The sequence below is a fragment of the Gossypium raimondii genome, chromosome 2, assembly GCF_025698545.1.
Source record: "Gossypium raimondii isolate GPD5lz chromosome 2, ASM2569854v1, whole genome shotgun sequence".
NCBI lineage: Eukaryota > Viridiplantae > Streptophyta > Magnoliopsida > Malvales > Malvaceae > Gossypium > Gossypium raimondii.
In genome coordinates this window covers 33,050,867-33,063,463 of record NC_068566.1, presented here as the reverse complement: position 1 = coordinate 33,063,463, position 12,597 = coordinate 33,050,867, and the positions used below count along the sequence as shown (strand labels likewise).

At 31.8% G+C, this 12,597-nt stretch overlaps 1 protein-coding gene across 1 annotated transcript; it reads left to right on the top strand.

Annotated features, from left to right (window-relative positions):
- Window positions 1–3,597: 3,597 nt before the first annotated feature.
- Window positions 3,598–8,497, top strand: LOC105788431 (protein IMPAIRED IN BABA-INDUCED STERILITY 1). The gene is made up of 8 exons (XM_012615333.2): window positions 3,598–4,464; window positions 4,849–5,133; window positions 5,337–5,654; window positions 5,762–5,989; window positions 6,338–6,435; window positions 6,910–7,504; window positions 7,658–7,790; window positions 8,048–8,497. Exons 1-8 carry the CDS (start codon window positions 4,042–4,044, stop codon window positions 8,065–8,067), a joined length of 2,100 nt encoding a protein of 699 aa, XP_012470787.1. The 5' UTR covers window positions 3,598–4,041; the 3' UTR covers window positions 8,068–8,497.
- Window positions 8,498–12,597: the final 4,100 nt, after the last annotated feature.

The following is a 12,597-nucleotide window of genomic DNA, read 5'->3' as shown; positions in this document are numbered from 1 at the left end:
GAATCCTGCCTCTTGTAAGTGTTGTTTAATACCACGCGGTGCCCTCACACTTAAATTGTGTATATACTTCTCGATAATCTGATCTTTAGTCTGATTATATAAACATAAAAAATTTTAAAATTAATAATGTTATCAACTTAATAATTATATCAATTAAAATAAAAAATTAATAATATTTTCTTACCATTTGTAACTAGACGCTAGAAATGTGTTTACCATCCAAATGAATAAGAGGCATTGACATTTTAAAATTATAAAAATAAAATAAAATCAAAGGAATTATGAAATATAAAATTAAGACAAGAAGAATTTGAGAGAAATTGAATGAAAAATTGAGAATAAAATAGTTGAGAGAATTGAGAGAATAAGATTTGAAAGAAAAAGAAAGAAAATGAGTTGGGTATATATAGCAAATAAACTAGTCGTTAGAAAAAAAAATCTAGCTATTGGAAATTAAACCGTTGGATTTTTTGACCATTACAAAAAGTATCATCGACTTACCATTGGACGAAAAGGTCTCCTATAGGAGACGTTTTCTATTTATCTCTCCAAAATCGGTCTATTTCCCTAAATTTGGGAAAATTCGGCCTAATTTGCTAATTAAGTTTAAAAATTGGCATTTTTCTTTAATGAACCACTTATAAGTGCATGGTAAAATTTTCAGTAAAAGTATCATGAAGGCCTTTATATTAAGAGTTGGATTGCATTTTGTTCCCTTTACTTAAAAATGGACAAATTAATTCATGTATGTTAGATAAAAGAGCAAACTGGTCATTGTGTTAAAATTTCTATTTATTTTTTCAGTTAAAAACTGGTCCCTATCTACGTGTAACTGTTTAGTTATTTAATCAGCCACATCAGTTTTTAACAGTAAAAATAAAAATTTTTAATAAAAAAGATTAATTTACTCTTTAATTTAATGTACAAAGATTAATTTATTTATTTTTTAAATGAAAAAAAAAAGATAAAATTTCTCTTACAATTTGTGGAATAAATGCTGACAGTTACGGATGAATGGATGCTTGAAAGTTTTCCCACTCTAAACTTTTGAAAATTCCTACCTTCAAAATGTCGTCCTCATACTTGGCCCTCAATCCATGACATGATAGACACACAATTTGACTTTAGATTTTGTAGCAGAAGCTCGACCATTGCTTCATATTTTTCATTCCATATTGACTCATGGGGATGCCATTTCCCTCCATCTTTTGATTTTACTAATTTTTTATATGGATTTATTTATTTTAATTTTTTTTATGACTCTTTATATTTACACTCAAACTCTTGTAATATAAACAAATGTTGAATATTAATGATTAATGGAGATAAAGTCACTTTTTTAATAAAATATAATTTTATAATTATACCAATTCATAATATTACAGATAATATATATAATCTTAAATTTTGAGGATCAAAGTAATTATCTGTCCTTTTTGTAGCAACTCTGAATATAGATGCACAATTATAAAAACTAGATCAAATTGATTGATTCAATCAATTAAATCACGAATAAGTTGATCTAGCGTTTCAACCATTTAAATTAAACAGGATGTTTTGAAAATTCAAAACAAAGAAAATAACCAACTTTTTTTTCCCTAAGTTTAGATTTTTTTTTTTTTTGCAATCATGCATAAAAATGACGTCGATTTCGATAAAAGAAAAAGAAATGTTGGTAAGTGGATGAAAAAAAAGGGTGGACTCCCCCCCACTTCAACTAACCCACACCAGCAAAAGTCTTTACATGTGGGGGATGGCCTTTACAGTGTTTTAGTCTTCATTAATCTTCCTCTTTGGTTGAAAAGTAGTTTGTTGAGTAATCCTATGAGTTTGTATTAAATAGCATGATAAAGGTGGATGGAAATTCCATAAGTAATGATTAATAATAATAACTCTTCATTGGTTTTAAGCATAGGGTCTTGACCAAATCATAGAGTAGTGGATTAGGATGTTCATTGTGAGGATTGTAGGCTTAAATTTAGGTGCATTTGGGTCTCCCTTTTTTGGTTCCTATCCATTTCAACCCTTTTTTATTTAATATATTTTTAATTGGTAATAGTAATTTAAGTTGAATTGAAGAAATTCGATTTCTTTTCAAGGTTAAATTTGTTAGATGGAAGGATGCTTTGTTTTATTGAGTTTAATCTATAATACATATAACTATGAATTTCAACTAATAAAAAATCCATTTATTATTTATATTTTATTTTATTATTAACCGGATACTTTTATTAAAGTTTAAAGTATTCAATTTTGAGGTGTAATTTTATTAATATCTCAATCATATAAAACTAAAACTTATCAATAAAAATAGTTGTTTTTATCATTTATGTATTTTTAAATCATTTTAGCCCTCCATTTATCTTTTAGTTCTTAAGTTTGTGCTATTTTCTAAATCGGAAAAGTTAATATTTATAAAACAAAATAACCCTAGATAGGTGATAAAATAAAAAGTAAATTTGCAATTATGAAAAGGTAGACTAACTTTTTAATCCTCAATATTAACATTTTTAATTTTGTCCGTACTTTTAAAAGTACATGAAAGTTATTTAAAAGTTTTAAAATAATTTTTTAATTTCAACAAAACTCCTAAAATTGTTTTAAAAATTACAATATTTGTTAAAAATCATTTAAAATTTCAAAGAATATATATTATTTACTTCTTGAATGATGTTAAAGTCTCTCTCAAAGATTTAGTTATTCGTTCAATTAGTATTAAATTAGATTTTAATATAAATTTTGAATTAAATTAAAAAATACTTGTTCAATTTCAATTTTAATATGTTCTGAACCAACAACTCAAACTTTGAAGAAACTTTATTGTCATTCAAGAAATAAATAGCACATTTTTTTTCAAGACATTTTATATAGTTTTATAGTTTTATGAACTTTTAAATATTTTGAATTTTTTTGGAAATTATTTAAAAGGTTATAAATTTTCAATTTTTTAATTTTTATTGAAAATATAAAAATAATGTTTATAATTATTTTTAAAGAGTAAGGACCAAATAAAAAATCTATTAAACATTGAGGGATAAAGAAGGCATTCTACCTCTTTTATAATTGTAAAATTAAGAGAAAGCATCAGTATTTTTAAATAAAAATGTACAAGTACTCATTGTTTCAAAATTAAAATACAAAATTTAATTTAATTTAAAAAAATACAGGTTTCCACTAACATATTTAAACCAAAAAAAAAGACCGTTGTTATGAATTGCATGGAAACAAAACTGCATTTTTTAATGTGAAAACAAAAGTTGAAACCTTGAAAAAATTCATTGACAAATACCTACTTCAACCAGCAACAACCCAACACTTTAAATTAATCAATTGAAACATTAGATACTGTCTAATAACACTCATTAAACAATGCTTGTTACTTATTTTAATAACAAAATAAATATATTCTATGTACACAAAATTAAGAAAAGAAGAATCCACTTGCACTAAAATGCCAGATCATTTTTTTGGCTTCGTTTGAATTGTCAAATTCATACTGATGAGTTGACAAACAACTGTTTTGTTCTTTTTTTCTTTCATTCACAGAAACAATAACAAAGAATATAAATTCCCTTTTCCAAATCCTTTTTTTTTTTATTCATTAATTTCTCCCCCCCAAAAAAAAACCCATCATCAAAGTTGGGTATTTGGCAGCCACATTTACAATCCTTTGATTTTCCATTCAATTATCTTCCGCAATCGTCGCTTCCCATAAAAGTACAATATTCTGTACAGATTTTCATATACATATATATATGGATGTTTATCGTATGAAAAGGTTTCATTCTTTTTTTGTGTCTTCCTAAAAGAAGGAAAGAGAGAAAAAGAATGAAAAAGAGCTGAATTCTGAAGGGACTGAAAGCGCTCTAAACTCAGTTTACAACTCACCTTTCTTCCCCACTGTTTGTTTCTTTGTTTTTTTTTTTTTGTGTGTGTGTGTGTGTGTTGGGTTGGCGCCAAAAAGGAAAACACCCAGAAAGAAAGTTTGGGGGGGATCTTTGGTTCTTGATCACATGATCAACGGCCATTGAAATTTAAAAAATGGGTTGCGTCAGTTCGAAGCAGGCGGTGTCGGTGACGCCTGCGTTAGACCATTCCGGCGCTTTACGTGACAATGCCGGTACCGTTAGCTTTGGTAGTAATTCGTGTCGGTCTCGGATCGGATTCTCGGAGCTGGAGAAGAAGACCACCGCCGGCGGCGGTAAGAAGAAGAAAAAGAATAGTAATAGTGGGGGTGTGAGTGATTTCGGCGGTGTTACGGGAGCATGTGGGAACGAGTTGGGTGACTCGGGTCGGGCGAATTTGAGATCCGACTCGCTGAGTTTGCGGTTGGGGAATTTACAAAAGTATGTTGAAGGTGAACACGTGGCAGCCGGCTGGCCTGCTTGGCTTAGTGCCGTCGCCGGAGAAGCCATCCATGGTTGGGTTCCACTCAAGGCTGACTCTTTTGAGAAGCTTGAGAAGGTTAGATTTTGTATATTAATTTGTTTGGGTATCATAGAAATATTATTTATGATTTTATTTACTGTTAGTAATACCCTAATAGGGAATTTTTTATTCAGTTTATGGCAAGTAGATAAAGACATTTCTTGTTTGTTTTATTTTCCCATACACATTTCTGGTTTAATTCATGCATGTTATATGCATATATTTGGATGTTAACCTTTTTTAATTTACTTAGTTGTTCAAGTAATGTTTCTGATCGTCATTTATGTTGCACGGAATCTTCATTTTTCTTAAAACTCTGTTCCGATTTCTGTTTTTACATATTTAGAGATGAGCATGCCATACCTTTCCTGATATTTGATGTAGTAATCTTTGTACCATTTTCATCTGTTTGTTTAACAGATAGGGCAAGGTACATATAGCACAGTGTTTCGGGCTCGAGACCTTGAGAGTGGGAAAATAGTTGCTCTAAAGAAGGTTCGGTTCGACAATTTTGAGCCCGAGAGTGTTCGATTCATGGCAAGAGAGATCCTGATCCTTCGTAGGCTTGACCATCCGAATGTCATAAAATTGGAAGGGATAATTACTTCCCGAATGTCATGTAGCATATTCCTCGTATTCGAGTACATGGAACATGATATTACCGGGCTTTTATCTTGTCCCGACATCAAGTTCAGCGAGTCACAGGTTTGTTCACTTTGCCTCTGTCATTAAGGTTAGTCTTAAATGTTTGAGGATGGCTTGTGTATGGAACATATGTTACTTGGACTTTGATGTCAGTATCCGATACAGATGACACGGAAAAATAAAGAAGACATGCAGATACTTGAATGCCTTAAATAGAACAGAAAAATGTATCTTTGACAATGAATATTGATTGTGTTTTGTAGATTAAATGCTATATGAAGCAGTTGTTATCAGGACTTGATCACTGCCATTCACGGGGTATAATGCATCGTGACATTAAAGGATCAAACCTCCTCGTAAATAATGAAGGAATCCTAAAGATAGCCGACTTTGGTTTGGCTAACTTCTACGGTTCAGGGAAACGGCAACCGTTGACAAGTCGTGTTGTAACCTTATGGTACCGTCCCCCAGAACTTTTGTTGGGTTCTACAGATTATACTGCAGCTGTGGATCTTTGGAGTGTCGGCTGCGTGTTTGCTGAACTTCTTCTCGGGAAACCTATCCTGCAAGGACGAACTGAGGTATGCACCTTGTCTAATGATCATTGCTTCTCTTCATTGCTTTCTAGTGGTCCTTATGATATATATATATATATCAGAGACTAATGAAAGTAACTGTTTTTCTTCAGGTCGAACAACTGCATAAAATTTTTAAGCTCTGCGGTTCCCCACCCGACGATTACTGGAAAAAATCCAGACTTCCTCATGCAACTCTATTCAAACCACAACAACCTTACAATAGTTGTCTTCAGGAGACTTTCAAAATTTTACCGGCAACTGCTGTTAACCTAGTAGAAACTTTGCTTTCAGTGGAGCCGTACAAGCGTGGAACTGCTTCCTCAGCTCTTGCATTAGAGGTAATTATTCAAAGTATCACCGTCATCATTGCTTGTTCGATGTTGTCATTTGTTCTTCTCCCTTGTTAAGTATCTAATCTGATAGCAACTGACTATAGGTGTTGTTAGAATAACACTACTAAATGTCCTTGAATTTAGGTCCGGTGCTAACAAATGGTACCGATGGCCTATAGCATGGACAAAAAATTTGGGGCTACAAACTACGTATAATGTGTCTTTATTGTTCTTATATATATCAGCTAGTGTTTCTTTAGAGCATTACAAACGCAATATCCACTATATGCATGCTTTTACAGTACTTCTTCCATCATTTTGCAATAATTCTGGTTCTTAATCTTCAATTTTCAGTATTTCACAACAAAGCCTTACACATGTGATCCATCAAGCTTGCCAGTATATCCACCTAGCAAAGAGATAGATGCAAAACATCGTGAAGAGGCAAACAGGTGAGAACGTGTTCTGAAAATGTGTGTATGGAGGCATTGATTTAGATTAAGCATCTAACATAAAATAGTATCATTAGTTTCTAAGATCGCTATCCCAATTATCGGAGATTTCGACAGACGGAATGATTTGGTGCTTGATGTCTGTGTCTGATCTTTTTTCTTTTTCTGAGGTTTTAGAGAATGTCTAGTCAACTTATGCATGTTATAGTACTTACACGATTATCTGCAAATCTACTATATACGCACATATATACGACTCGACACCATTTGGTATCATCTTCAATGAGTTTGTCATGGAATGTGGAAATGCTCAATGCTGTGTTCATGTATCTGCTCCTTTTTTTTTGTTTCCCAAGGTTTTGGAGAAAGTTTAGTTGCATTTTACAGTACTTTCCCAATTGTAATCATCAACAAATTACTCCTTTACACTGTTTGTTAGCGTCTTAAATGAGCTTGTCTCAATGACTTCCTCAGGAAAAAGATAAGCGGAAGAGTTCGTGGGCCTGAAACAAGAAAGCCAATAAGAAAACCCCTTGGTGCTGCTGCAGATACTCGAGGTTCTCGGAAAATTAATGGTAACCATGAAATCTCAAAGCAAAGAAATGCTACTAACAATGAGGGAGCATCAAATCCATCTACTGATGCACTGGAAGAGACTTGTCATGTAAAGCATGAATCCCAAGGTGATATTCCCTTTTCTGGTCCATTACAAGTTGCTTCATCGAGTGGCTTTGCATGGGCAAGAAGACGAAAAGATGATGCATCCGGAAGATCACTTAGTAGGTCCATCTCAAGAGGTCACATTTTCAGTTCTTTAGAACCTTCTGCTCCATTACATACAAGAAATGATATTGATTTGAAACGGCATGAAAATGGGGATGTTATAAATGGAGGTCGAACCGATTCTAGAGGCCATGATTCATATGAAGCTGCCAAGCGTGACATGCAGAAACAGTGGAGCCAGTTCGAACATCCAGATTCTTTTGATACTTCGGATGGATACCACTCGCAAGAGCTATCATTGGCACTTTATCGAAGAGAGGAAATGGCGGCCAAGAGAAATAATCCGGTATGTCCATAAATATTAGAACCAGAAACTATGTTAAAATTTTGTTCTTGAAATCTAATTTAAACATCTGTTGCAGATTATTCAGTTTTGCATGAAGAATCTTGTTTAGAATTTCAATGTCGGTCGAATTATATATATTGTTGTTTTTGACAGGATTCCCAGGATGAAGTCGACAAGGTTGAGTTTTCAGGGCCTTTGTTGTCTCAATCTCACAGAGTTGATGAACTCTTAGAACGACATGAACGAAAGATCCGCCAAGCGATTCGGAAGTCGTGGTTTCAAAGAGGTATAATAAATAACATCAGAAACATTATATAGTTATCTATTCTTTTAATCAATGATTTGTTTCACCAGTTGTGACAATATGCCGCTCTTTTGCGCCTTTAGTTTGTTAGCTTTATGAATTACCGAATATTTACGTATAATTGAGAACAGTCCATTGAATACAGAAATGTGTTTGGCACGGAGTTCTTTCTTGATAAGTTCATGTGTTTGAACAAGATTAGATAGGCCAGCATTATTGATTAATCATTTGCATTGCAGGCAAAACACATGGGAAATAGTCTTAAGCTACTCTCATGTCTAATGGCGGGGTACGAAGAAGCTTCTTCCTCTACTCTAACTGCAGCAGGGATAAGTTGACCACCATGTCTATAAAAGCATGCCATTAACAACCTCGAGCCGATCCTTGTGCTCCAAAGCGGCAAAGAACAAAACTCGGAAACTGCAATATGATGGTACGGGGGTGTGTTTGAATTTGTAGAGCCTCTAATGAGAGAGGGACCTTAGGTGACTTCTCAGTCCCTTTCTGCAATGAACCATACTTGTTGCTTTTTTCTTCCATTTTTGTTTCATTACTTTCTGCTCATCAAGTTAGACACTAGAATGTGTATAGGTTCATAGTAACTGATTGTGAGAGCCATCTTGTTTATGATCATTGGTTCATATCAATATCAATTTATGATATTATATATAAAATTTGACATTCTACTATTTCATGTTATATGGATTTTCATACTCAAATTTGCTCGAACTCGAGCTCAATTATGTTTGTAGTTATTTAAGCTCGAGTTAAAACTTAGCTTAATAATTAAGTTTAGGGTTAATAATATTATATTAATGGTAATAATATAATTTAATAATATATTATATATCAAAAAATGCTCGCAAGCCGTTTAAGTTGAGTTTTACTAAACTTGAATCAACTCGATCAATAGCTGGAGCTGCTTGAACTCAAGCTCGGTTCAATAATTATTGAATCGAGTTTAAGTTTTTATAGTCAAACTTGAATAGTTTGCAATCACCAATATATTTACACCCTAATCCAATTGATTCCTAAATATGTTCAATTATTAAATGCAATGGTACATTATTATAATATTGATCATTTGTACTTCTATATTCGTTTAAGAGGGAACTCCCATTATTAGAAAAGGATGGGTGCCAATCATGACATTCATATCAAAGTCCAAGTTTGAAAAAGCATTTATATCTAGGTCCACAAGTTTGAAAAAGCATTAATAGACAATGGTCATTTGTTTTGTAAAAGTGCCTTATACAAATTTATCTAAATAGTGGCGGAGCGTTAATAGAGACCTAAGAGAGCTATGGCCTCCTTAAAATAGTGTATTTTTAATTTAGGCCTTTTATAATTTATAAAATTTTAAATTAATAATAATAAAATTACACTTTGTCCTCTCAAAAATGATAAAAATTAGATTAACCCTTTAAAAGTTATAAAAATATAGGCTATTAAATTGATGAAATTATATTTTTACTATCATAAAAATATATAAGTTAATTCTAACCCCCCCAAAAAATTTTTTAACTCCGTCACTGCACCCAAATAACTAAACCTCCAACTAAATATATCAAAATCTTGTAGTAGAGAAAGATACATGACATGGTCCTTGTTGCGATACTTGCCTAGAAATAGTATTCCTCCTATCATCCAAAATGTCTAAGTTTTAACATATCGATCAATCTACTCCACAATTGCTTGTAATGGAAGGGCCAAATCGACAAGTTTCTCCAATCATGTGCATTTCACTATATTCTCATCGCATTTTTTCTCTCCCTTGTTCAGTGCAACACACAACAATGATAACACCTTCATGTTGATGTTACTATCTCTAATTACTATCAACTCATCAATCGGAAGATTGGTTATTAAAGTTAACGACCTCTTTATAATTAGTCTAAAATATTTTTTTTTTGTTTATTTACAATATAATTTTAAAGTTTACAAATTCTCTTTTTCCTTTTCTTGTTTGTTTCTTGGGAAAAGTAACAAAGAAAAATGATGATAGTTTTGACTTGTTTGAGAAGTCATCCATGTTGACACCATTTTTTTGATAAAACGGAGTCGACTAGGATTTAAAAATGAAAACGAAAACGGGAGTCGCCACCAATCCTTTTTATCTAGGTGGGATCGGATCACCTCATCATTTTAATAAAATTTTAAATTTACTAAAATAATAATTTTTTGGTCTACAAAATCTAGAAAACGGGTTCGGGAACCGGTTACGTACGAGGAAGGATTAGCACCCTCGTAACGCCCAAAAATTGGTACCTAGTTGATTAGTTAATGTTTTAATGTCGAAGATTGAAAACTTTGAAGAGTTTTAAAAATATGATCCTTAAAGAAAACTCGAATAATAGATTGAAAGTTAAGAAGATATTTGGCTATTTGGTCAAACGAGCAATTGAGACCCAGCACGTTATGGCACGTTCTCTCAAATTTCCAAACGCAAATATTGCTTCACTTTGAAATTTTAAAAGGATATTTGGCTATTTAGTCAAACGAGACGTCGAAACCCAACACGTTAGGGCACGTTTTCTCGATTTTCCAAACGCGAAATATTGCCTTATTTAAAAGTTTAAAAATGATATTTGGCTATTTGGTCGAACGAGCAATTGAGACCCAGCACGTTAGGGCACATTCTCTCAAATTTCCAAACGCAAATATTGCCTCACTTTGAAATTTTAAAAGGATATTTGGCTATTTGGTCAAACGAGAAGTCGAAACCCAACACGTTAGGGCACGTTTCCTCGATTTTCCAAACGCGAAATATTGCCTTATTTTAAAAGTTTAAAAAGGATATTTGGCTATTTTGTCGAACGAGCAATTGAGACCCAGCACGTTAGGGCATGTTCTCTCAAATTTCCAAACGCAAATATTGCCTCACTTTGAAATTTTAAAAGGATATTTGGCTATTTGGTCAAACGAGAAGTCGAAACCCAACACGTTAGGGCACGTTTCCTCGATTTTCCAAACGCAAAATATTGCCTTATTTTAAAAGTTTAAAAAGGATATTTGGCTATTTGGTCGAACGAGAAATCGAAACCCAACACGTTAGGGCACGTTTTCTCAATTTTCCAAACGCGAAATATTGCCTTATTTAGAAAAACATTTCTTTTGATGTTTGGTGTTAATATGCATGACAAAACAATAACGAATACGACAAGGTAAGCATAGTAATGTGAGTAACAACAATATAATAGGCAAAATGAAATGACGAGGCGATTACATAAACAAAGCAAACGAATAAATAAATAGAACTAACATTTTAGAAAAGTAAAAGTGTACATGAATAAATAAATAAACACCAAATAATAATGATGTCAATAAATACAATTATGTAAAAAATATGTATGCATGTATAATTTTAAGTCATGAAAATAAGAAATGCATATAAATTATAGAGTATGAAAACGTATATAAATATATACATATATTAAATAAAAAATCTGTAAGTATTATAAAATAAAATGTAAGTATGTGTATATATATTTACAAATTGTAATAATATAAAGATATATGTGTGAATTATAAAATATATAAAATATATAAAAAGGTATTTTAAAAATATAAAGAATATGTATACATATATGTAAGTATATAAGAATTATGAAATATGAAAATATATTTAAATATGTACAAGTACACGTATATATATATATGAATTAAAATGTGTATATTTATACCTATCTCTATGTATATAAAAAATATGAAATATAAAATATAAAAAGTATATATTTATAATAAATGAAAAGTGTGTACGTAAATATATATTATAATAATGTATGAACAATTTGAAATTATTAATATTAAAATATTTTAATATAGATAATAATATATAAGATGATAATATATAAATTTAAACCAAATAAATAAATAAATAAAATAAAAACTTGAGATAAATACTAGTCGATCTAAAATAGTTTAAATAAAACAATATACAAAAGAAAATCTTAAACAATAAAAGAAACAGTTTTTTAAAATATATAAAAATTTAATGCAAAACAATTTCAAATAAATAATAAATATAAAGGCTTAAAACAAATAATGATAAAATAGCATATATAAAAAACATATTAGGGACGTGGTTGAAACATAATTAAAAAACGGGTCTTAAACTGCAAATATATGAAATAGGTGGTAAAGGAGCTGAAATAAAAGGCGCTGAGGATATGGGGGACCGGTTGCGCAATATTCCCAGTCACGTATGCGCATTGATTTGCGCGGGACCAGATTGGAACAGGCGAGAAATTACGTGGCCAAAATTAAAAGAAATAAAAGGTTGCATTAGATGCGCCGCAAATTTGGAGGGAGCAAAGTCGCAAATTACCCATTAGGGCAAGAATGCGCTGGTCACCATCCCTTAAACGGCGCCGTTTTACTTAATGCATTTAAGCAGAATTTTCATTCTAGCCTCTGTTTCTTTTTTCTTTTTTGTTTCAAAACCCTTCCCCTATTCTTTCAAACACCCGACCCTTGGGTTTCTTAACCCCTGGAATGCCACCGCCACAGCCACAAAGACCGGCGGCCGACGATGAAGGAGAGACCCCCGGCGGCACGGTCACGGCCAACTCCGGTGAGTTCTCTTCCCCTTATTCTTTGCTTCTGATTTTTATTATAGTTATTTAAAATAGATTTGCAAAAGAAGGGAAAAAATAAAATAAGATAAAACAAATAAATAAATAAAAGAAAAAGAAAAAACGAAGAGGAAATAACAAGGATTTAACCTTTTAAAATTTCTATTCAGCTTTTGATTTCTGATGTGGGTTCGTAAAACCGAAGAAAATTACAA

What these genes read in the sequence shown, in the direction of transcription:
- LOC105788431 (XM_012615333.2), top strand. Translation starts at nt 4,042, where the DNA reads ATGGGTTGCGTCAGTTCGAAGCAGGCGGTGTCGGTGACGCCTGCGTTA. An exon ending in TCAAGTTCAGCGAGTCACAG is followed by an intron (nt 5,134 to 5,336) that starts GTTTGTTCACTT and finishes TGTGTTTTGTAG; the next exon opens with ATTAAATGCTATATGAAGCA. An exon ending in CGGCCAAGAGAAATAATCCG is followed by an intron (nt 7,505 to 7,657) that starts GTATGTCCATAA and finishes TGTTTTTGACAG; the next exon opens with GATTCCCAGGATGAAGTCGA.